The sequence below is a fragment of the Astatotilapia calliptera genome, chromosome 19 (genome assembly GCF_964374335.1).
Source record: "Astatotilapia calliptera chromosome 19, fAstCal68.1, whole genome shotgun sequence".
Taxonomy (NCBI): domain Eukaryota; kingdom Metazoa; phylum Chordata; class Actinopteri; order Cichliformes; family Cichlidae; genus Astatotilapia; species Astatotilapia calliptera.
This window is the reverse complement of record NC_137440.1, coordinates 20,254,049-20,280,492: the sequence shown is the minus strand read 5'-3', so window position 1 is coordinate 20,280,492 and position 26,444 is coordinate 20,254,049. Positions and strand designations below refer to the sequence as shown.

The 26,444-nt window shown below is 41.0% G+C and overlaps 1 protein-coding gene across 1 annotated transcript in view; it reads right to left on the bottom strand.

Annotated features, from left to right (window-relative positions):
* Window positions 1-13,042: 13,042 nt before the first annotated feature.
* The window catches only part of frmd6 (FERM domain containing 6), a 31,218-nt gene continuing 17,816 nt past the window's right edge, over window positions 13,043-26,444 (bottom strand). The window contains exons 4-14 of the mRNA XM_026151511.2: window positions 24,084-24,163; window positions 22,068-22,144; window positions 21,733-21,919; window positions 20,428-20,583; window positions 20,193-20,258; window positions 19,432-19,500; window positions 15,466-15,640; window positions 14,946-15,254; window positions 14,493-14,624; window positions 14,277-14,368; window positions 13,043-14,060 (exon numbers count right to left, since the gene is read on the bottom strand). Coding sequence (XP_026007296.1) covers window positions 13,758-14,060; window positions 14,277-14,368; window positions 14,493-14,624; window positions 14,946-15,254; window positions 15,466-15,640; window positions 19,432-19,500; window positions 20,193-20,258; window positions 20,428-20,583; window positions 21,733-21,919; window positions 22,068-22,144; window positions 24,084-24,163 — 1,646 coding nt within the window. The 3' untranslated portion in view covers window positions 13,043-13,757. The remainder of the gene's footprint in view (window positions 14,061-14,276; window positions 14,369-14,492; window positions 14,625-14,945; window positions 15,255-15,465; window positions 15,641-19,431; window positions 19,501-20,192; window positions 20,259-20,427; window positions 20,584-21,732; window positions 21,920-22,067; window positions 22,145-24,083; window positions 24,164-26,444) is intronic.

Genomic DNA, 26,444 nt, shown 5'->3' with positions numbered 1-26,444 from the left:
GCTCCGAGTCTCCACCCTTCAGCGAAACGCTCGGGCTCCAAGAATCTACCCTCCTCTTCATCCTCCCTCCCTCTTTGTGTCTTTTCTTTTCTGCTATTAGGACACACTTCCTCCGCCTCTCAGAGGTCCACAGGAAAAGCCTCGAGTGTCTCTCTAAACAGCTGCAATAAACAGATGCATACCAGTCTGGATTTAAATCTTGAGAAATTTTAGTGGCACTTTAAAAAAAACATCCTTACTGATGAGGGCTACATAAATAAAAAAAAAAACAACAACAACAACAACAACAAAATCTAACAACATCACATCCTGTATTGCATGCACGACACACGCCTTCTTGCCACAGCGGAAATGTTTAATCATCAGTCTACTTGCATATCACAGCAAAGCCAAAGATCAAAAGATTATAAAAAAAACCATACACCAGATGTGGAGCAAAAAACACAAAAAGTGTGCGGTACATTTGGGAGTACAGAGGTTTTCTGCATGTGCTGGATACACTCAATTTGGGCGAGTGTACTAGAAGAAAAAAAGTCAAAAACTGGTTCTTACCCTTAATACTGGCAAACCTAACTGATGTTATCTTGCAAACGCAACAGGCTCCAACAACTGGTTTAAATATGCTGCACTTTGCACCATATCTTGTCACATTATCTTGATGGCGCCATGTTCCATATTATTGTGGGATTGGGACTTTTTTCTCTTTTCTTTTCTGCTATTTGTGCTGCAAAGGCACTTAGCAAACAACTGCCTGATGCGAAAGCCAGATTCTTAACTCAACTACGCAACCGGCAATAAACAAGCATGTTAAAATCGGCATTAATGTTTCGATTACTATACGCTTGCATTTATCTGATTTCGTTTAAGCTTGTTTTTCCTTGTAATTGGTTAGTGTTGTTATTTTTATGCCTTTCTTTGCCAATCCTGCATTTAACAGCATAACAACCCATCCTAAGTTTCTGAAAAACAACAAAGGGAATGTCTGGCTTTTTAACTAGTAAATATAATACATTAAGTTTTTGTGCCATGTAATTACTTCAGTGCATTCAGAGACAACAGGGAATTAAGGTGATTACAATCTTTACTCATCCAAAAATTTAAATTTAGGCCAGTTTCCTCTGTTCTGTTGAGCCATTAATTGATCTGGCTTGTTTTGGTGCCAGTTGCAACACTCGGTATCTCTTTTCATATATATTGAACCACTTATTCCAACAAACAAACAAATAAACCCCAACAACAACAAAAACATCTTTCAACAGCTGATAAATCAAAATTTACAGAGTAAAGAAGAGACAGGAAAAAACCCTTTAATCATGATATGAGTTTTGAGCAGAGGCACCATGTTGGCAACATCTGTTTGCCAGTCTTAAAAACATAAAAACTGGCCATCCGAGCCGAGTCCGCGACCAATACAAGATTTTTAAGGCTGATAACAACACTAACATTTTATGATTTTAAAAATCAAACTGACCAGTAGTTTGGGTTTTTTTTTCTTTCAGATGGAAGAAACATAAACAGCTTCCCTAAAATGTATTTGTGTGTACTTGGGTGGGGAGGACAATGTAATGCAGCTTAAAAATAACCTTGTTTTATTGCCACAGTAACTCGTGGATTACTCAACTGGCTCCAAGCGTGTGTTGCTGACAGGGAAGTTGCAAAGTCCCCTCAGCTATGTATACAAGATCAACATTCATAGCATGATTAAAAGTGTTTCTCCCATCTCTTCTTTACTCTTTAAATTTTCATTTCTCTGCTGTTATAAATGCTGATACTGATACAGTGGGGCAAAAAAGTATTTAGTCAGCCACCGATTGTGCAAGTTCCCCCACCTAAAATGATGACAGAGGTCAGTAATTTGCACCAGAGGTACACTTCAACTGTGAGAGACAGAATGTGGAAAAAAAAAATCCATGAATTCACATGGTAGGATTTGTAAAGAATTTATTCGTAAATTAGGGTGGAAAATAAGTATTTGGTCACCTCAAACAAGGAAAATCTCTGGCTCTCACAGACCTGTAACGTCTTCTGTAAGAAGCTTTTCTGTCCCCCACTCGTTACCTGTATGAATGGCACCTGTTTGAACTCATCATCTGTATAAAAGACACCTGTCCACAGCCTCAAACAGTCAGACTCCAAACTCCGCCATGGCCAAGACCAAAGAGCTTTCGAAGGACACCAGGAAAAGTATTGTAGACCTGCACCAGACTGGGAAGAGTGAATCTACAATAGGCAAGCAGCTTGGTGTGAAAAAATCAACTGTGGGAGCAATCATCAGAAAATGGAAGACATACAAGACCACTGATAATCTCCCTCGATCTGGGGCTCCACGCAAGATCTCATCCCGTGGGGTCAAAATGATCATGAGAACGGTGAGCAAAGATCCCAGAACCACACGGGGGGACCTGGTGAATGACCTGCAGAGAGCTGGGACCAAAGTAACAAAGGTCACCATCAGTAACACACTACAACGGCAGGGAATCAAATCCCGCAGTGCCAGACGTGTTCCGCTGCTGAAGCCAGTGCATGTCCAGGCCCGTCTGAAGTTTGCCAGAGAGCACATGGATGATACAGCAGAGGATTGGGAGAATGTCATGTGGTCAGATGAAACCAAAGTAGAACTTTTTGGTATAAACTCAACTCGTCGTGTTTGGAGGAAGAAGAATACTGAGTTGCATCCCAAGAACACCATACCTACTGTGAAGCATGGGGGTGGAAACATCATGCTATGGGGCTGTTTTTCTGCCAAGGGGACAGGACGACTGATCCGTGTTAAGGACAGAATGAATGGGGCCATGTATCGTGAGATTTTGAACCAAAACCTCCTTCCATCAGTGAGAACTTTGAAGATGAAACGAGGCTGGGTCTTCCAACATGACAATGATCCAAAACACACCGCCCGGGCAACAAAGGAGTGGCTCCATAAGAAGCATTTGAAAGTCCTGGAGTGGCCTAGCCAGTCTCCAGACCTCAACCCCATAGAAAATCTGTGGCGGGAGTTGAAAGTCCGTGTTGCTCGGCGACAGCCCCAAAACATCACTGCTCTCGAGAAGATCTGCATGGAGGAATGGGCCAAAATACCAGCTACTGTGTGTGCAAACCTGGTAAAGACCTATAGTAAACGTTTGACCTCTGTTATTGCCAACAAAGGTTATGTTACAAAGTATTGAGTTGTATTTTTGTTATTGACCAAATACTTATTTTCCACCCTAATTTACGAATAAATTCTTTACCAATCCTACCATGTGGATTCATGGATTTTTTTTTTCACATTCTGTCTCTCACAGTTGAAGTGTACCTCTGGTGCAAATTACTGACCTCTGTCATCATTTTAGGTGGGGGAACTTGCACAATCGGTGGCTGACTAAATACTTTTTTGCCCCACTGTATATGAGCAAATAGCTCATTTCAACCGATATATATCGGCTCCCCTGGTACATCAACTGGGCCCTAGCAGAGTGTAAAAAAGTAGTTAGTTAGTTTTCCTAAAAAAAATTAGACGATATATCAGAATTTTGGATTTGTAAACCACAAATATCGGTATTGGTATCAGTCTTAAAAGTCCTATATCAAACAGCTGTAGTGGAGTGTTTCTTCTGTACATCTATAACAGCAGGCAGATGTAGTTTGTAAAAACAAATCGACTGAGACTGCCAAAGCCACTCTCCCTGATGGCAGATGCTTCCCCCAGGAGGACATTACATCCTGCCACAACAACAAAAAACTGTGCTGATCCTGTGATTCATATAAATTATTAAGGCAGCATTTAAGAGCTGTCTGGCTTCTAATTCTGAGCTCATTCAGACGATGCCTCTATGAGAATACTGTACATCTGCTCTCATGCATATCAAGTTTTTCGCCTCCAGGTAAACTCAGCAAACGGTATTTGTGTTCCTCCTACTGTCTGAGCGTCACGTTTTCTGTGAGTCACATTTTCCCTGGCTCCATTCATGCAGATGTTATTTTCTGTGACTTACAGTAGCAGCTCATGTCCATAGAGAGAGACAGAGAGAGGGCGGAGAGGAAGATGTAGAATCAGTGAGTCATGGTTCCTGCGAAGGCGACTGTAGGAAGCCTCTGTCGCCAGGATACCACCATGATCTGGGATAGCCCTTCGTGGGTCCAGTAAATTAATGGTTTCCACACATCTCTTTTTTCCCCCCCACATATCCTCCAGAGTCCTTTTGTTTCTGAACTCAAGAATCACTGATATCACCGTCTGTCCTGATATTATAAACATCTAGATTTGTTTTGTTTTACTATAAAATCTTTGAAAAATGTTGTCATGCAGTTTAATTGCTGATGATTACATTGTTAACGTCTCCACATCCAGTTCAGTAAATGCAAGAATTCCAGCTGGAAGTGTATAGCAAACGGCTATGCTCAGTACACATTAACAAACAGGACTGAACGGTATTCAGTTTTACAAATAATTTTGAAATCAGAGGACGTCAGAGGTGAGAGGTACAACAGTGAGTGTCTATAGTCGTCTGTAAAACACGGTGGAGGTGCTGTCACGGTTTGGGTCTGCATTTCAGCCAGTGGTGTTGGAGATCGGGTCAAGATTTAATTATAAACACAGAATAGTGTGAACACTGTACAGTACCATCTGGAAAGCATCTGATTGACAGCAGCTTCATTTCACTATTACAATTATCCCAAGCACACTGGCAATGCATTCAAAGCATACCTAGATAGAAAAACACACAATGGAAGAGCTTTGAATGTGCTTTAGGAAGCCTGCAGAACTATTCCTGAAGACTACTTCAAGAAATTACTAGACAACTGTCTAAGAGAGCTCAGGATGGGTTGAAGAATAAAGGTTTTTACTGAAGTTCTAATAAAAAACAATGCAGCACATCAAATATTTGCCTTATATACTCTATTTCCATCTACGGTAGTATCTACTTCCCCTTTTCCTAGAGAAATAAGAGACTTTTGCACTGAATTGCATTTGAGCTAATTATTAAAACAAAACAAACAAACACAAACAATTACGCGATTTTAACTTGACGTTTTTGAAGGGCATCTGTGATTTTTATAAAAACTGTTTTATTGATTTAAGTATTTATCTCTTAAGCCCTTTGTCAGGTACAAAGAAGATCTTTACCTGACTGAAAATCATGATTCAATATTCTGTACACATCCACAAGTGCCTTTCTTGCTAGCTGCACATGCGCATTATCACCTTTGATGTCTTGGCACTTAACCTAGCCTAGCTTTTGGGGTCACAAGCAGACAACTTAGGGCCCCAGTGGTGGCATGGATCCTGGACAGCGTCGAATAAAAGCTGTATATTTATTTGCAATTTTTGTATTCCTAAGTAATTAGTGTCATAATTAACTTTTTCGAATAACTCTGGTGACTGAGCTTGATTCCAAAAACTAACGGAGCCTCTCTAACGCCACTCCACCCCTTACAAATGAAGCCGAATGGTTTAGCCCACCCATTAACGAAAGGAAAGAAGGAGAGAAGGAGGAAAACTGAGGAAAAGAAAAAGGTAAGCAGAGCACTCCCCAAAGTTGACATGAGTTGGTAGAGACAGTGAGAAACAGGTGAAACTTTAGCAGTAAGCTTTAATGTGCTGTTTCAGACTGATGAAACGGACATTAAAATACCACAATGACACGTCTTATTAATTAAAATAAAAATAGGTGGACGCTTACGGCACTTATGCTGCTTTTGCTAGTTCTAATGAAACACCATGATCCAGCATTATAGTGAAGTAAACAACTCAAATAAGCTTTTAAAGATGAAGTGGATCCAAGCGCCAAAATTTTAATGTTTGTCCCTCTTAGCAACTGGAATTTTCACAGTTTTCCAACTAGGCCATCATTTTCCATCTCGGGAAACAAGCGTTTTACTGCAGAAATTCAACCGCTGGATCCTTCTCGTAGAGTTTTTTCCTCTCATAAATTAAAAACTTCTTCTTTATTTCAAGTCAGTGAAGTTTATGTATTCAATGCATGAAGTCTCCTTTACCCTTGGCTCAGCTTTCTCATGCTTGCATACTCTATAATTAATTTTTAATATTATTATTGTTATTATTAAAAGACTAAGATATATATATATATATATATATATATATATATATATATATATATATATATATATATATATATATATAACCATTTACCATCACACCAGCAGGCACTTTAGAATTATCCGTTAACCTAGCGAGTATATCTTTGGACAGTTTCAAACATAGCGCTGAGCAGGTTCTATTGGCTAACTTGTGTAAATAATCTAACAACCCTCTCGCAGTTTTAGCTGTATTAACCTAAGTACCTCCGCAACAGAAGCCCAGAACTGAAAGATTGAAATAACAAAAACATAAGGAACTACAATTCATCCATGCGTCTTTCTCCACTTATCAAATTCTGGGCTGTGGGAGGAGGATGGAGTCTGTCCCAGCTGTCACGGGTTAAGAGGAAGGGTACATCCTGGACAGGTTTGGAAATTTATCACAGAGCCAACACACAGACTAGCACTCTTGCTCAGTTTGGAATTACTAATAAACCTAACCGTCTGCATGTCTATGGACTGTGGGAGGAAGCTTGAGTATCCAGTAAACATGCAAAGTCCCCACAGAAAGGCCCCAGATTGCATTCAAACACAGAACCTCCATGCCGTGAGGCACCACTGCTAACCATTGCATCACTGTGTAGCCCCACCATCATCTTAAGTCATCTGCTGTACTGTTGAGCTTTATTTATTGTGGGCCCGGTGGTTTTCAAGCATTGTGCCGTGAGATAAATAAGCTGTTCTGAGGAAGTCGATGTGTTTCAGGCTGATGAAATGGTACTTCAGAATAACGCAACGACACTGCTGCTTAATTTAAATGGGGATAGATTTTTTTTTTTTTTTTAGCTTTTGCTAGTTCTAAACACCCACGGGCAGCACACTAAGATGCACGTGTTACTTTATCTGTCTAATTTTTGTGTTTGAGATCATAAACTTAATTTAATGTAATGCATTTTTACTGCACAAGATTATCAAGATAATTACAATAGTTACAGTTATTATGGTGTGCCTTGACCTCTATATCTTGACCCCAAAGCCTTGAAAATAGTGTTAATAGTTTTTCAGACCGATCAAAAGACTCTTCAGAGATGTGCATCACCAAAGGAAGGGGGCCACAGACACTGTTTATTATAGGGCCCAGAGTTCTGTGCTACTCCCCTGGTACTATTATTCATGTCTATATTCATATTAAGCTTTAATTGATGCTAGAAACCTTTTTTTTTTGTTATTAGAATTAGGCAAAGCCCAAAATGAATAAACTGTATGCTGAAAGCAGTTCTGTGTTGTGTCATGGGATAGTGAAGCAGCAGCCACCCACAGTGTTTTAACAATCATAGACACTCTGGTTTATGAGATGAGGTGTGAAAGGTTTCAAGCAACCAGTGGCTGAAAATGTAACAACAATATGTGTGATTATGTCCTCTAAAAATAGAGGTGTGAGTCTGACACAATATTGAAAAGCAGGAAACTGGTCATGTCCTCGTTGTCCGACCACGCTACCATCATATGTGCTTTCGCTTACCTTCTTTTAAGACAAACAGCGTTTTAAAATAAAAATAATATTCTGTTCTATAGTTTAAATAGTGAGCCACGAGTATAACTTGTGAAAATTTGGCACTTTTAATGCACCGCACATTGTACAGTCATTGATGTTTGGAATAAAAGTATTGATGAGACTGTTTCATTACACTAAGATAATTAGATTCATAGTATGAACAGTGTGTGCATCTTATTCTGCCCTCTTTGAAACAGTACTCCCTCATTAAGACTCATAATGGCTGTTGTTTGACTCTTTTTGCCATTAATTAGATAAACGCTGCATGCCCTCTGTCTCACTGCATTTGTAGGAAGTCAGATGTTTGATTTCTGTCTCCAATAATATAAAACACATTCAGTAGACATTAGTGCAGTGTGTACTCTTATCAGAAGTTTCACTCTGTGTCTAAGATAAGAGCAGTTTTAACTATGGATGCTTGGAATATGGATCAGACGCCTGGGTATTTTAATCGTGTGTTTGAAACGGTGTGGTAAAAAGAGAGAACACATCCTCTTTCAGTTAGGTTTTACATATCAGGAGTAATGGAGAATTCATCTTGTCCATACTAGATTATTAATTTTGGGTAAACACAACGTCAGATGCTGCACAAGGTGCTCGGGTCCTGCAGCATCAGTCTTTTTCTAATTGCACTGTGAGCAGATTTAACATAGCTGAACTGAAGCTACAAACACTGGAAGTGATTCACAGTGCCATGGTGAAGAAAAGGAAGCGGCCAGGACCCGAAATAAACTTTTTCTCCTCTTTCTCATTTGCAACTGAAGTAAAAGTAAAAGAGAAGAATAAACTTGATTGACTTATGAGTTGGTATTAAATATGTTAGAGGGTGACCTTAGCACCCAGAGCCTTGAATGTCCACAAGCAACCAGATCTCAGCATCAAAGCAATCTGCAATGAACGAGCCACTTCCAGAGGCTTATAGATTTAGCTTTTTGGAATTTTTCGGACCATTTTCTGACCTTGTGGGCAATTTGCTGGTATTCCCACTCTTGGATGTACAAAATTCCTGTTTTTATAGAGGTTTTCATAGTTACTGATGATCAGTTTATCACAAGCAATTGATTTGCAGCACCTGGTTGCTAAGTACCCTGTTAAGTCCTGTGGAAGCAGGGTGTACTTAGTTTTTCACATATTGTTCACATACATATATATTACCTAATATAATGAATATTCTGGACAATTGACTGTCAAAACCACATATTTAATATATCTCCTCTTTTCCCTTTTATAGAACTTTGTAAGAATTATTTTTCTGAGATGGTTAAATTTTCCACTTATCTAGTAGCAACTTCAGATGCGCTGTATATCATATACCACCGACTGGTTTCAAGCTAAATGTGTCAGGCACCTCCCTCCACCACTGGAGAAGAGATAACTCCAGAGATTTGTTTATTTGTAATCAGATTACTGTTTTTCATTATTATCGGCTCTGGGGATCATCTCCTTTTGGTGTCAGTGCAGCTGTTTAGGTTAATAGGCTGCTTTATTAAGTGCTGTTAATCCATTTCCAAGAGGACACGGACAGATGTGGTGACTAAAGACTTTTCTGCTGCAATTAATAGTGATGTTCGTGCATCAGGGCAGAGCTTAAATTCAGCTGGTTTTTCAGGAATTGGAAAGCACCACCTTTGATACTGATTGGCCTGCCTTTGTTTGAATGGGTTATATTTTTCTTAATCTTTTGGTCATCAGCATTCATTCACCCCACTCGCCCAAAATTTGTGTAGTAAGACGATAGTTTGAACTGTTCTATTTTTGTGTGCGTGAGAGGGGTAGGTTATCATGCAGGCAGGGGAGGGGCCTGGATTTCATCTCTGATTTGCGACCATCTGCCTCCTCCAGGCAGCTGCTGGCCCGATCCAAGCATAACCGCCCCGCCTGTCCTTTCCCAATGCCCCACGGGATTTATGGAGAGGTCACCACTGCTGCTGGAGAGACACTGCCACCTAATACTCTCAGACAATCAGCAGCAATGATCACCTACACATGCATGCTTACTGATGGGGAGAACAGATGTATGGAAATATTAGAGAGGATACAAATGAGGCTCTGCAAGCATTATTAGGATCAGTGAACGAAGCCTTTGCTCTGTTTTAAAATTTAAAAATGATGCATCAACGTGGTCAGAAAAGAGCTCCACCTAATTCAACAAGACAAAAGGAAGGAGAGAGAGGGGGGTTGACAAGCGACTGAGAATGGATTTCCCCCTCTGTGTTGCCATGGTGACGGCAGTGGATGGTGGATGAATGATTTCCTGTACAGCTGTGTAGCTCGGAGGGGAGAGTGCGGGAAAGAGGTGGAGCTCGCTGAGGAAGGCTTCCATGTTTCCCCTTAATTTGTGCATCAATGATTTTGTGGTGATTTGTGTTTTCAGCCCAATGTTGCATATTTTAACGCAAAAGAAAACACAGTTACGGTTCCTCCTACTTCAAAGATTTCACGTCTTGTAGCCTTGCTTGCTTCTTGGGGGCTTCTGCTGATATTGATTATGAGATCTGGTGACTGTGAGGCCGTTGAGTACAGTGAAATCACCGTCATGTTTGAGTAACCAGTTTGAGATGATGTGAGTCTTGTGATGGAAGCAGTGTAAACATATGAATATCGCAGCTGAAATGGAGAATTACAATTCTGTTGTCCAATTTTGTTTAATCTGTGACCTGTAGCATCAGTTTAGTGACAGGAGTAGCATCCAGTGTGCTCTTGTAGCCCATCTGTTCCACACTTTGAGATGTTGTGTATTCAGAGATGCTCTTCTACATACCTTGATGATGACAAGTTGTTAATTGAGGTTACTCCATTCGATTAGCCCAGGGCAAGTCTAGCCATTCTCCTGTGACCTCAGGCATCAAAGTATTTTCACCCAGAGAGCTTCTGCTCGCTGGATTTTTTCTTTCTCTGTGAACTGGAGAGATGGTTGTGTGGGAAAATCCCAATAGATCAGCAGTTTCTGTGATTGTCTGATAGATATTTACAGAAGGGTAGCTTAGAATTAAACGCTGATTGTCAGCTGATCTGCTTATTTCGTTGCTATTAATACTGACTGCAATTCATAGTATAAATTATTGGGATAACCATTTTCTGTGAAATGAAATGTATTTTTAATAAAACATGTAAGATAAAAATACGAACGGTATCAAATCAGATTTCTGGGGTTGCCAACTCTGGGAAAAGAAACTGAAATTCAGACAGATTAAGAAAATGGACATCACTCCGCCTGATGTAGTCAATCACTATGTCACCTAGATTTATGAGGTACAAGTGAGGATGACAGGTAACTAAGGTCAGCTGAAGCTCTGATGTTAATGGTTTTGTTAATATTAAGTTGTTATAGTGTCCTTTTATGTTCAGATAGCACACTTTAAAATAACGCTTATGTATGGTTATACAAAAAAAAGTAGGCGTGAAGCCAAATTTGAGGCCAGAGGACAAAAGGAACAGAGCTGTTTACTTATCATGAAATACTGCCACCCTCAGGCCAAAGTGAGACTTGCATTCCAGTGAGTGTAAACCACCAGAGGGCAGCATGAACTAAGGGAACATTTTGTACACCACCTTCCACATGTAAAGTTTTATACTTAAAGAGTTTTTAGCTTCCAGCTGGCAATACTCAAAAAAATGAAATGACTTGACAACATATAATTGGTAGATAAATGTACCTATTTATTGGCTATTGAGGGCATTAGTACCAAGAAGGCACGGACCAGACTTCATTATAACAAATCTTTTTTTTTCTTCTTTTTTTTTGAACAACAAGGTGACAAAAAACATTTTTACCTGCAGGGCGATCCTTTCACAGAAAGGATTATGGGCACAGACATACAGACTCTTACAAAGTGTAAGTATGACCATATAGCAGAGCCAAAGAAGTAAGACAGGAAGACTTTAAGGACATGGGTTATGAATGTATGGCTATGTACCTTAACACATGCTGTTTTAATATAAGAAACATTGCTGTCCATCAAAATAGACATTTTCAGTTAATGAGTAATTATATAAAGTTAAAGAAAACAAAGTATGAAATATAGAAATTGATTTAATTACACAGCTTTATTAAATCCATGTATTTGTTATGTATTGCATAAAAATTCTCATTGATGCTGTCTGATAGACTGTGTTAAAATAGCGTTTTTAAGCGCAGGACACTTAAAACCATGATAAATAAGTTTTAAACTCTCAGCTAACGGTTCTTACACTGCACGTGTCACAGGTTGGCACAAAAAGTCGCTGGAGTATCACCACATTAACACCTCGCTTTTGTTTGCTGACTGCAACAACAACAACAACAACAAAAAGAAGAAAGAGGGCAGGTGGGGTTAAACTGAGGGGTTTGATTTAGCCAACCCTACAACTTTAAATCTTAAAATGGTAATGAACACTTCCTACACCCTCATGCTGAATGAATGTGAGCTGGCAGGTGGATGGACTGCCAGGATAGTTGTTCTTTGTGTCTTTTAGATAAGCTAAGCTGTAGCTTTATAGCAAAATGATCCTACATCCTTATAAAGCAGTGTTTTTTAAAATTCATGAGCCTCAATATCTAAAACTGAACATTTCCACCATTTCTCCTAATCTCATGATTTAAAAAAAAAAGAAGGCTGTTGATCAAAACCAATAACTGACCTCCTCCTGCTCTTATTCATGCTGCTCAGTGGGGCAAAGAAAAACTGAAAAATTAACCCAATAAAATAGTTTGGAGACATCGGTTCAGGGAAAGAGTCTCCATTTCTGGTGAAAAGATGTCATCTCCACAACCAACTGCCTTACAAACCGCAGTGGAAACGGTGCCACTTCTAGAGTATTGAAATCTTGAGTAACGGTCACATCTCTTGAATCAAACCGACAATAAAACCTGTCTTTCTTGTTCAGAGCCACATGTCCTTAATACTGTCACCTACACTGGCTTGTAATACTGAATGACTTTAACCTTACACAGATTAAGTGTGTAACATATACAGTTCATAAAAAATACAACATATAAATTGATTTTTAAGAGAAAAATGTAACAAATTCCAGTTTAAAACAATAGCTGAAACAAAAGGATTAGAAGAGTCAAAGGAGAATGTATATGTATGCGTCAAAGTGTGGTTTGTTTTGGCTGACAGCCAGCCCGGCTCCATTTTGAGGCTAGATTACAGGGAAACTTTTGTGGCCGCAATCGCAGAGCGAGTCAGAACACGTAGGAACTCGCTCGACCTCATTCCTCCTGGGAAACTCGGCTGAATTTGACAGGACACAAAACATTGTGAAATCGTGATATTTTTAACATTTAATTGCCAAAAAACTAGCTCTATGTTTATGTGTGTGCGTGCGCAATTTTTAAAAAGTAAAGCAGAGCTTGAGTTCTGATGGCTTGGATCTAAGGGTGAAGGTGTGTGATTGTCAAGGCGCGAGACTGACACCTGCATAGTGTGATAAAGGCACGTCGGGTTTGTGTTCAAATGATTAAAAAGTCCAGTCTGTGAGGAGGGGGGGTGTTGGCACACTCCACTTCCAGTTGAGGTAAAATGAAGTGGTGGAGAAGAAGAAGAAGAAGAGAGGAGGAAGGAGGCATGGCCGCTCTCACACAGAGGATCGTAGGTCCATGTTCCCTCCCTGCATGACTGAAATATAATGTTCCACCAAACTGGATGTAGAGACAGATGTGGTTTCAGTTTATTTCCATCTTGTCTTTGGTTTGTAGCTCAGCATGATTTCTGTCCTTTGTGTCCTCCACAGAAGATCTTTGAAAAGCTTGTCAGGTGCATTAATCTGTCTGCTGTAGACCTACATGCACAAGTCTTTTGATGACTTTGTAAAGAAGCGGATCAGTTTGGAGAAGACTGAATTAAATAAAATCTTTTTTTTTTTTTTAAAGATGACACAATCCCTTTTGTTTCTTTTGACCTGGGGGTGCAGTTTTTTTTTAGTTCTTTTGAGCCCAGTGTTTGTTCTTAAAGTCTGATTTTCTGACAGAAACCTCAATGTCTATTGATTTATTATGTGTTATGTGAAACGTCTCGAGTGGTGCTTAAAAGGGGCAGCTTACTTGTTGCCAGTTTACTCATCGCTACTATTTGCTGCCAAGAATAGAAACCAGCTCTGCAGCGCTCCTCTCATCTCGTTCCCTGAGGCCTGAAACATCTCCACGTCTGACGTGGAGGAGCGAAAAGGGCACCCTGCGGTTGCCTACTTTGTGCTTCTGTCACACGACAAACTCGGGAACCTCTTCGCTGGTCAGGTCCAGAGAGAAGTACTTGTTGGTTCTCTTGATGGGAAACGGGTGCTGCTCGCCAAGCATGCCGGCACGCTGATCGGCAAGGCCTTGATAGCCGCCGCCTCCGCCACTGCTGTCACTCAGCTCTTGAGCGCAACCGAATGTGTAGCTGTGGGCGGTGTCCTGGCAGAGCTCCGCCCACTGCAGGCAGTCCTTCTGATAGAGGCGGATGTCGTCTAGTGATTGGCTGTGGCGGTCAGTCGAAGACTGAGGCTTCCTGCAGGCAGACGTCTGCATGGAAAACAAGTCAAATTTATGAATAAAAACGTAGAAAATCAAACACAGATAAGTTATGAAGTTTGTCCAGGTGTTTCTTTATAGTCACTCTAAACCCTCTGCTTTACTTCCTTATGACTTGTATGTGCAGTGGTTTTCTAGAAAAAATAAGAAATAAAAACAAAAAAACAGCCTCTCAGGACATCCACAGATAGAAAAGGCTTTAACTACCTGTGGCAAAGACTCGATGCTCTGTCCTCTCATTTTGACGACAGTCTCAGAGGAGCTGGATGTGGAGGAGCTAACATCTTTTACAATCAATCCTGCAAAAACACAAACTTTTGAGATGCATTTTGCTACCGCCTCCTTAAAAACAGACAGGTGGCATTCATTGAATTAACTCATTCCACTTTGGGGCTAATTCCCCTGACTGCAGAGAAACTGTACCTGAATATCCATTGGTCTGATCAGGTGACATCGTCAGCATGTCCTCGGTAATGTGAATGCACATCTCCTGATCCAGGGCCATTTCATGAAGCTCCTCATAGTCTTTGGGGTCATCCACCAGCATCTCAATTTCTGCAGAGTAAAATGTTTCTGAATTATTATCTGAGATAAACAAGTCTTCTCACTTTCTCTGGAGCAGCACTACTGGAGTATGACCATTGCTTTTTTTTTTTTGTAATATCAAGTCCCAGAAATCTAGCAAGCCATCAGCATGTTACCTCTGATCAGGCAGGTCTTACAGCATTTTATTTTGAAAACTGAAGAGAAATCTTTTCCTGTGGTTTCTTATATAAAAAAGCAAAAACTTTATGAAATGAATCTACCCCTAAATTGTTGAAGGGAAATCTTACCTGGACTCTAAACGCACAAAAAAATAAATGTAAATACTCATACCTTCATCATCTAGGTTGCGTTCCTTGCCGCTGCTCTCGATGCCAGAGGTGTGCGAGCTCCCGTGACTGGTTGTGGACGAGCTGCAGGTGCGCAGGGGTCTGTGCGGAGCTTGGCCGGGGGCCCTGAAGCTGTCCGCCTCAATGCCAGAGGTGTGCGAGCTGCCGTGGCTGGTAGTGGAGTGGCGAGACAGACGCTTGTGATGAGACGTGCTGCCTGCGCTGCTGCCACTAGCGCGGGAACGCTTGTCCAGATGATCCATGTCTAGCTCAAGAGCATCGCTAATGTATGACTCCCGGTACTGCTTCTTCTCTGAAGTGGGGAAAGAAAGAAAGAAAAAACAGGTAGTTTTTAATATCTAAACCAAACAGACTTCTGTTCAAAATGCTGTATCCATCTCAAAACACAGATTTACGTACTGTAGGCAACCAAAAAACAGGAAGCATCAGCTCTCTTTTGTTTATATTTCTGAAGAAGTGATCAAAGGGTGTTTAATGTTGACAGAATAAGTGGCGCCAAATACCTTCGTTCTCCTCCAGTCGACGGACTTGTTTGAGAACCGGCTGCAGGTTCATGTAGAGCCGGTGGCTGTTGCTAAGCAGCTGCAGGAGGTGGCGAGACCGCATAGGACATCCTGTGTAGTAGATGAGTTTACGAGCCGAGGGTAGACCGTCAGGAAGGATTTCAAACTTCTTCCCCTGAGAGTGAGGAGCGAGGGGGAAAAAGAAAACACATGAATGTTGATTACAGGACTCGGTGATTTACAGCAGTTAACAAAACACGATTATGAAATTGGAATGTGAAATTGTGATTAAGTGCCAGGGAGGCCTGAAGGCGAGCATTAGCCAAAGAACAAAGTCTGTTCCTGAAAATTATTTTGTAGCTGAACACAAAGCTGCAATCACTTCATGAATCTGTTCTTCATTTCCCAAACCAGAAACTGAAACTGTGCATTTCTCAGCAGTTTGGTTGTTTTTCCAGTCAGAGGACATATTAGCTGGATGCTCGGAAAAACTAAAATGGTGGGTTTGTGCTTTCTCCTGCGCCTTTTGGCAGAGGCTCGACACAATAACAGCTGTCTTTAGTGTCAGCAGGGTTGTTTTCAACACAGACCTATAAACATTTCTGCAAGTGTTTAGCCTCTGACCTCGAGAAAATGCAAATAGCTATGCTTTCGGACTACGGGACAGAGCATTACTTTATTTAGACAAATACTTTTAGAGAAAGCTGCTGAACTGAAGTATGTTTAGTGGTTATTGTCTTTCGAGAAATAAGCTCATATAAAATGAACTGAGTTCTTTACCGGTGGCTTTCCTACAAAAGATTTCTGTGAATAAGATTTCCTCTTTAAATCTGTGGGAGAGGAGAGAAAGTCTGGGTGGGAAAGTGCGAGAGAAATTTGCTGCCATCCTTCAAACTGAGTATTTATCTTTAACCTCAAAATGCTACTCTGCAGATCCAAGAAACCACCACTAAAACAGTGAAGTCGTACTGGGCAGCAGCCAGGTGTGAACGAGGCGAACTCGGTGAGTCCAAGGAGGAGGCAGCTGATGCTGAGCATTAAATCTCTTCTCTGTGAACTCTTAATTGTTCTTCCCAGGCAATGCTTTTATCTTAAATCTTTGAACCATCCACTGTTTTGTTTGGTTCGAGCTCCTTTTATTTATAGGCAGAGGGGAGAATAATGGATAACAACCGCATACTGCGTACAAAAGATTTTATGTGGCTGTCACATCAGCTGTTGGTTTTGCGAGGTTCAGGTGTGAAGTCTTGAATGGAGTATTTTAGCTGTCCGTATGTGACAATGAAGAGTACACGCTCTTGAGCCCGTTTTCCATTACTACATAACCGGATCAGCTTGATGACACTTCGGCTTGACTCATTTTCCATTGCAATCGAGTACCACCTAAATGTGCGAAGGGTCATTATAGCAATGCAGCCAAGCGTTTCGAACACTACAACAAAGGTGGACGTCGAGGCGATGGTATACCTGCAGCTCGGTCTGTGGCCTTTGGTCAGACTCCGGGACTATGGCATTGTTTCTGTGTAACCATTTCCTTTGTTGCTGGGTTTCAAAAATAGCTGTTTTGATTTTCGTGAAGGTGACTTATCGAACAACGTCACTGACTAGTCATTTGGTGGCATGAAGTCTGTTGATGTTACTTGGATTGCTTGGAACCCCAGTCGAGTAGGTACTAAAAATTTACCTGGTACCAGGTACAATCGCCTAATGGAAAACTCTAAAAATCATCTCGAGCTGTTCCAAGCCAACCCGAGTAGGTATTAATGGAAAATGGCTATTAGGGTAGTAATGTCACACGGTAGGCCAACCCTAAACCACACACTAATTCTTTCTTCCTTTTTCATTCTAATGAAGCCATATTTTAGAAAAGTAACATCACCCTTTATAATAAGACTTAAAACTAGAGATTGAGACCATTAGCTCATCAGAAAAGAGTTTATTGAGGCAAAAGAGCAGGTTTGTATTCCCATAGACATCTATACAAACACCCTGCGAATATATCGGCCAGTATCAGTACTGACAGCTGAAAAATGATAATTAGTAAAAAGAAAAGAGGAGATGGGAGACACGCTCTTCAAACATGCTTTGAGTGTTGATGCTGCATCGTTTGTTCAACAGGCATTTATCTTTAAGTTGAACTCTGTGCAGCAGGTCTATGGATGATTAATATGAAGAGGGATGTGTGGGATATGTTTGGTTTTGATTATGGCATCAGTATTTATGACTCTGTGAGGGGTGCTTCTTCTTTCTTTTTTTTTCTTTAGTAGAATAATATCTCAGTCAGGTTTTAAGTAGGCAAAAATAATCCAACACCCAGCAGCAGGTATAGTGGATGAACAGCTTGTGTGACGGTAACTCTATTCAAGAACAAACACACACAGCAAAGAGCAGACTGGTGTCGAGTGGCAGGCTGTTAAGAGGTTTTCAGAAGCCACAGCTTTTCCTGATCTGTGCACTGTACATGATCGGGTCATCTAAAGCTGCTGGACAACTTTCTGAATCGTTACATGAAAAAAGACCTCCCGAGCAGGCCACACACATCGAAATCTCCCAGCAACACCAACAACTCCTCATACAGACCAGCATCAACCAGAGCAGTAGCGAAGCAAAAGCTGGCCTGAGATCCAAGAGCACAGGACATAAAGGCAATTACTTAATTTCAGCTTTCAAGGGGAGGAGATGAAATGCTCACTGGCTCAAGAAAAATCTAAATGCAACTTATTCCCTCAGAAAAACCCAGAATTCCACCCTGTTGCATTAGTGAACCAAGAGCATACTCTACCCTTCCTGCGTTAAACTTTTATACAAAAAAGGGGGAGTTTTAGCAATTCCAAAAGCCAAATACTGAATCGGAAATCCCCCTAAAATCATCACAACATCTGGTGCTTATTGACCCATGCGCCCCTTTGCTTGCATCCTTCTCTGGCTTGCCTGTAGCTGCAGCGGGTGATGGCAGCAATGCAGGATGCCGTGACTTGCGGGTGGGGTAGAGGAGAAAGCCTGTTATTCAGAAAAAGGGTGGGACAGGGCCTACAGAGGCCTTTTGGGTCTCAGTCAAACCACAGCCACGCCATGGCTTGTTCACTGTCACGACGGTGTAGATGGCAGACGCAAGAAAACCACCCAAAAAAACAAGACTGTGGAAAACAGGAAGTCTCCACCGTGAACTGTGCAGCAGATACGACGGCTGCTTACTCCGAAATTAGACCAAACTAAAACCCAGTCTGAGACCAAGACCTTCAACTTTCTGGGACAAAGAAACCACATTTCTCAGAGACCTTACAGCCTGTAAAGTCTGCCTCAACACAACAAAACAGCCAAATTTAGAGTCACAAGGAGCCCATTTTTGTGTAACAGCTGTGATGAGCAATAAAGACCTCTTGGGATTGTGATTAATAACAGGCTGGCAGAAAACATGAAGCTGTCAAGAGTGAAACAGATAAACAGTAAGCTTCTCTGCTCTCCTGTGATAACAGAAACCCTATGGAAGTAAATTGCTGCAGCGCTCAGCTTAACAGCAAGCTGAGTCAGAGCAGAGATGAGGAGATTTAACAGGATTTCCTTTACAGAGCACAGGGACCACAGTGATAACTGATCAAAATGGATGAATCGAGGGGCATGTATATCATGAAACAGAAAATCCTGCTGCTCATTAGATGAAAAAAGGCCTGTAGTTTACAGTATGTGGCTCTGCATGTGTACGTGTGCAAGGAAAGTCTCTTTAAATCCCTGATTAGTTCCAGAGGACTAAGATAAAAAAGCCGCAAAGAGGAAAAAATCTTCACGTAAAAATTTCTGTGACCCTAAGCAGGAGCTGGGCTTTCACGTACATCGCCATAAGCAAGGGAATGTTTGCGTTTCATCATCACTGAAATGATTTTTCTTTTTAAATCCAAAAAGGTAAATTGCAGGACCTGTGAAGAACATTTCTCTGGGCTACGTGTTTTGATGAGATATCTGACTCACCACAAATACCAGTTTTCCCACATTGGTCCAAGGGAAGTCGTACAACAGCTGCCTCACAGACCCGACATTCTGCAACACAGAAACACAAATGCATGGATGTCGACTTATTACAAATCAAAGTAAACAAAGAATGTATATTGTATATTCACTGACCATTTGGTGAGTGGCTGCTGGCTATTGCCAGGTAAAACTGGTTGTAAACAGGGTGCTGCACCAAAAAATGTTTGCTTTGGTCACTAACGATTGCATAATTTCACTGCCACTTTAACTGATATAAGAGTCTTCAAAGCAAAGTTTGCATCTTCAATGCAAGATTCTTTCAACCACAGCAATCTGTTTGCAACCAAAGCAATCACACAGAGGTGATTGGTGCAGGGCAAGCAACTTCCAGCAACCACTTGTCAACCAGTCAGGGAATAAACCTTTTTTCCTTGCTGCCTCTGGTTGCCAGATGGTCACCAAGTGGTTTCCAGGTGCGATTCATGATGATAGCATACATGAGTCATATTAAGTTAATGTAAAGCATGAAACCTTATGAAAGGCACTGAAGGCAAAACCACCTGAAATCTGAAAAGAAATTACACTAATAAAGTTCAATATTTTTGGATTACTTGGTTTCATAAATTAAACAAAATAAAAAAATATTTATTATTTCTGGATATGATTTTGTCTGGTTATGTTATTTTGTGTTAAAGCCTAACTGTATGTATACAAGAATACAAAAAAAGTAGCTATGTTGATTTCTAATTAAGGAACAATACCTGGAATATTTGAATACCACGTAAAGTCAGGCCCAATGTAAGAGATGCTTCGACTTCTTTCTTGTCCTGTTGAAAATATTAAGTTACACGATAAGAGGGGGAAATTAAGGAGAAAAGGCTGAAATCAAACCAGCAGTCCATGCATATAATCTTTGCCTAGCCATGACATAGCAATATAACATACAACATATCACTATCTTGGTCAGAAACTAGATTGATTAGAGGCATTTTTCACCTTATAGAGTCTGTAGTAGTGGACTGTGACATCATCAAGCTGGGCGCACTCCTTGATATACTTGAGGTGTGCCTCTGAAGCCGTGAGAGCAAACTGGTCTTTGTGCATGTTTGGGATATGCCTCAGAATGTACTCACGGCCACGCTTGGCTATCACCTGAGTAAGGAGAGGGAGAGAGGGGGATAGTCGTCAGGCTTGGCTGCCCTGAAGTTGTGCTGAGTTATTACAACCGACTGGCGGCTTAGGTTGATGAGGGTGATGAAGCTGCCTGCCGCAGGGCAAACAGATGTCAACCTAAAGAGACTGAGAGAGAGCCAGAGGCAGCAACCGGAAACACACGCGCTAAGCTTTGTGAGCCCCTTTTTGAAGATTTAGTAAGCTTTCTAAGCACCTAAATCTGGGCAAGATTTACAGAGGGGAGCGTACGCTGTTCATTTCCAACAATTTCCTGTCACTGCTGGCTCCGAGTAGTGATAAGGAGGTAGGAGGCTAATGACGGGAAGTGGGGGCAATCAGATGGGTGTGGCTGCCATATTCAGAGGGATGGTAGTAGTGGTTGGGGAGGCAGTGATGCCAGAATAGACACGTCTTACGTGCTTCGAAAGATTTTGTTTTTTTAAAAAGTGCGTGTGCTACTTTCTGGCACAAAAATAAACCGAAGTGTTCCAGTTCTCATTATTTTCCATGCTAGGCTATGGAGCTGTTGCTAAGTGTTTGGTCAGCATGACTAATGAAAGGTGCTAAAACATATTCTACACCCTGCAGGCCAGGAACACTGCTTGACAGCCTAAAATCTCATTTTAACATAATGCCCACTGTACCTGTAGCTTCTCAGCTAGTGATACAGCAGTTTGTGTTCTTCTTTCAGTCTTATTTCCGGCAGGCTATCCACATCTGACAGCTTGTTTCCAACTTCTAACATCACTTCTAAGATTTTTATGCATATGCCAAAGCTTTCCACCAGATGGCAATTAAATTAGGATGTTGCCAGTCAAAACACATAACTCCTCACATAACATAGTATCACCTAATGCATAAGAAATATGGTCTTAGAACCACAGAAGTCAAACAAAAGCTAAAACATTCATATGTAATGAAAGTAATATTTTAAAATAATCAAATGATATCCAGTTAAGTAAGAGAGACTATACTTCAACTTCTGTATGTGATACTAAGGCAACTAACTATCAGTGATAAATTCAGAACAGCCTGTGAGTGTGCAGGATAATAGTCATTTATCTTAAATCATAACTTAGGTTTGACATACAGTACGTTCCAAATGCAGTACATGTTAGACAGACTCACCCATGGGGGGAAGTATGCTTCAGGTTCAAAGTATTTCCCAAAGTGCTTGTTTCGTTTGAAATTGCCGAGGTCAGCCTGCAGGGCGAAGGCTGCCAAGAGGAAGTAGGCCTCCTCCCTTTGGATACACTGAGAGAGAAGCACCTGTTTCCTAAGGTGCCAGTAGTAGTAGTACCTGGCCACCCGATCGCTGCAGGGCAGAAAGAGCAGATTCAGCCAGCTTTAAGGATAACTGGGGCTAAACGGAATGATCTTTGTGAGTCTATACAAATATCCTCATTATTCACACATATTACTTGACTCAGCATGCAAATAAACAAGCAAGAGGCTTTACTGACCTGATCAATCGTCCATTCTCAACATAATACTGAGCTCTGAAGTGAATGATCATTGGAGGCCCAAACTGATCAATGCCCTGCAAAAGCCACATGTGGAAAAATGTGTTTATATACTACAACCAGCATCACTGACCGATTATAATCAATCTACAAAAATGAACTGGATCAACTCTATAGTAAAGGAGCAACAGGTAATTACTTAAGTAATTACTAAGTTTTTGTAATACTTGGAAGTGAGAAGGGAAGCTCATTACCACGTCTCATGCCCAGATGTTGACCAACTTGGCATTAACACTGGCATTAAACAGCTAGCCTGGCTAGTTTGACAACCTAACACAGCAACTCCCTGAAGTCTAATCGTTAGACTGAGGTTTCCAGGTGTGGTACCATCTTGGATGTACAGACACTATTGCCAGTGCACACAGCTGCATCTGGTGTTACAGCCAGAGATTCTGCACAAATCTCCAGGTGCATGCAGTACTGTGCAAATGTTTTAAGCACTTTATATGTTTAGAGCAATACCACCGACAGGCATGTGATCCAAATTCATTCTGAAATATGACAACTGTCAAGAAAAGCCAGTAGACTGATAAAGAACTCCTCTATCTTCAGCCTCGAACAAGGAGTCTTACAGCAGACTGATCCCAACAGCCCTGAACTTAACATCACAGTTACTCTGCAATGAACAGGGCAAAGACATTAATACTGTCTAAATCCAGAGAAGGACTTTGGTGAGCCAATTTTACACATGAGCTCTAGATAATGTAAGGGGAATTGGGATATAATCCTGATACCGTGCAGAGTTGCTCTTTCACATATGGAGGAGATAAAAGGAAACTCTTTGCATCAGATGCTTTGTATCTACTGAAAATAATCCATTTGATTTTGGTTAAGGATTTCCCCACCTGTGAATTTTCCAGGCATCTACCCTGTTAACCTCTCTATTCACAGGCTTGGTCAGACAATTACAAGATAAAGTCAATCTAAGGCTCTGTTCACACTGCAGGCGAAAGCGCATCAAATCAGATTTATTTATTTATTTATTTTTTTACCCTATGCGACCCATATCTGATCATGCTATGACAGTGTGAACGGCACAAATCCGATATTTACAAATCCGACCTGGGTCACTTTCGTATGTGGTCCTGAATCCGATACATATCCGATGTTTTTGAAAGCGACTGCTGCTTGAACGGTCATGTCGCATTAAATCCGTCTTTTACGCCACTGACACAAGACAGACGCCAATTATCAGCGCCCGAGAAGACATCGCGAACGCTTCCTGGCCATCCAGTGTAGATGTCAGTGAAACTGTTGGGAAGACAACGTTGGAGAAACGAGAACATTTTATTTGTACTGTATAATCTGCAGATGCTGACAGAAATCTGCAACTATCCTTTGAAGCACTGCTCCTCTAAAACAGCAATAAGGATAATTATTGGGTTATTTACATTATTATGTAAAAATAACAAAATGACTTAAAGCAAAAATTGGGAAAAGTAAAGTCCGAAGTCTTTATATTAAGGGCCATCAGTCAAACAATATGGTTTGCTCTGGGTCTAAACAGAGCGCGTTGTGTGTGACGTCTTCTTTTGCGCATGCAGGCCGCTTTGAGGGTTCACACTAGAGCGCGTTTGCTGTCGCATTTTATTTGTAGTGTGAACAAGCAGACAAAAAAATCGGATTTGATCAAAAAATCGGAATTGAGCATCAAGACCAGCAGTGTGAACATAGCCTAATGTCCATACCTACAGATTTGAACTTGTATGTTAGGCATATAGCTCCTCTGGATCCAAAAAAGGTCAGGGCTTTGAGCAGAACTGTATGCAAATATGACCACGGTTTTTAGAAGGTAAGCAAGTAGATGGTAAATTATACCCATCTGACAAGGAATTTTAATTGTATAAATCATGTAAGTCCAGGTAGAATACTCTTGGTAAATCCTTTTTGATTTACATCTTACTGTCTTCTTCCAATTTCTACTAAGATTTGGGAGCCCAGCAAAACTTTTCTTACCTTGCTTGCTTCTCTCTTCCATTCTTTGGGACAGTACTTGGACAATTTCTGATCCAGCTCCATATAGATGTGCTCATTATCTGCAATGGGAGAGAAACTGCTTTAGCCCAGGAACTCACTGTCTGTGTCATCAGTGTGTACACACCTGGATACATACATATATGCCTTTGTGTGTGTTGCTCAGAAAAATCACCACTGAATGAGCCCAGTTCAAAGACTGCCTCAGAGCAGTCACATTAGACAGCCTCTGAGCTTCCCTTTGTACTCTGAGCCTCCCTCTCATTCTCTTTAAATCACGCTGTCATGTCTTAATCTTTTCCTAAAGTGACACCCTTCATAAGCTGCAGCCTGCTGATCTGACAACTCTGGGTTTCTATACAATTAAAACCAGCTGAAAAGCTAAAAGCCACATAAAGAGCAGGAGCAGAGCCTCTATGACAGGATGCCAGCACCTATTTTTATCAACATTATAAATATACCTGGAACTTGAGTGTTCGTTTACATGACTTGCACTTATAAAGTCAGCACATTAAGCAGCAGCACATTATTATAATCACCAGAATACAAAGATCCATTAAAATTCTTTATTTCCACACTGTTAGATTTCAAACATTTTCCAAGAAAATGCTGGTTTTACTTGGTGACAATTTGAGATCTCCACAGCTAAGACTTCTGCCGCCATTCTATTGCTATTGAGCCAATTTATGTTTGGTTTGTGGCACTTGAAGAATCCAAAAAATATATCTGAAATACCCAAAGGCAATATCTGTTTCCAGAAACAATATTCCTATTACCAAGGATAATCTGCAGATGTATTTTTGTGGTTGCACATTAGTAGAAGTGGAAATGAAGCAGGGGTTAGTGGGAAACTGTTTTTTTAAAATATATATATGTGTGTGTGTGTGTGTGTGTGTGTGTGTGTGTGTGTGTGTGTGTGTGTGTGTGTGTGTGTGTGTGTGTGTGTGAACTGACCTGTAAAACGTAATTTTGTGGCCTATAACGGCAATATAAATAGAGAAGGATGCCATTTCTGGCACACCGTGTGAATACTTAAATTACAGTTTGGCACATTTACAAACATACAGTAAAAATATCTGGATGGCCTAAATATTTTCTGAAAACTCATAATTAGGAACTAACATTTCAGACGCTAGAACCACAGAAATCTTTTCCCTATTGCTGAAAACATTCACAAATTTTATTATTTTAAACCACAGATATTATCTAAAACTGAGTCTGGTGAAGATCGTCTTGTCAGGGGGACAGTGGGTGACACACAGGGAGTGGGTGGCCTCTGTTTGCCTTGGGCATTTCACGCTGTTCAGACAAGCACTTCAGGAATGTCCTACAATCAGACCCTTTGGCTCCAGCTCAACTGACCTGCTGTGCCGCCATTGGCTCATCTGGCGGGCAGCTGTCTGAAAACACCGCCTTTTGCAATTTACTTTCCCTATGCAGCTGCCTACAACTGTCATCTGCTGTCTGCCACACCATAAAACAGACACAGTGACTCATTCCAATAGGACGACCCTCGCTGAGCCCCATCACTGTAAAAACAACTTTAACTTTGCCACACAATGGGAGGCAGTCAGGATCAGGAGGCCCTGGTTCCTGGGCAACCGCCATGACAGATATGTGAGAGATGCTACTTTTAGTACTAAGGAAAGTATCTGTCTGGTTACACTGGTTTTATGTGGCTCCTGATGACAAGCATACTTCATGATCAAAAGTACTATTTGTATAAAGACCCTAAGAATAATCATTCTGACTGATGAGATCAACTTTGAGCTGCACACAACAAAACAGAAATATATATATATATATATACATACATACATACATACACACACCTAGAGCTGGGCGATAGAACGATAACGATATGTATTGCGATATAACTTTTTCTCGATAGAAAAATTAAACTATCGCGATAGACCTCGCCGCTCTTGTCCTCTTTAAAAAAAAAAAACAAACAAAAAAAACAGCCAATCCAAATTAAGTAGCGCAGAGCCGAACCAATCACAGCCGCAGCGTCACGTCACGTGACTTGTTACGTAAAGCACAAGTGCCAAGCCGCACATGTGTATTTGTTTGGGAAGCAGCCAGCCACCGTACCGCCCGGGTAATGGAGGAAATGAGTGCGCCGACTAGAGAAAAATCAACCGAGCGTGACCGAAGAGAAAACAGATGATGGTTCCAATGTCGAAGAGATTGTCAAACGGAAGAGCCATAGAAGTTCCGTAGTGTGAAGGTATTTTGGCTATTTCAAGTCTGCTTTCGGCACTATAAATTGTGCCGAAAGCAAGTCTGGAAATACAATAAACCGGTGCATGCTCAATCTCTGACTGGAAGCGCTAATTCGTC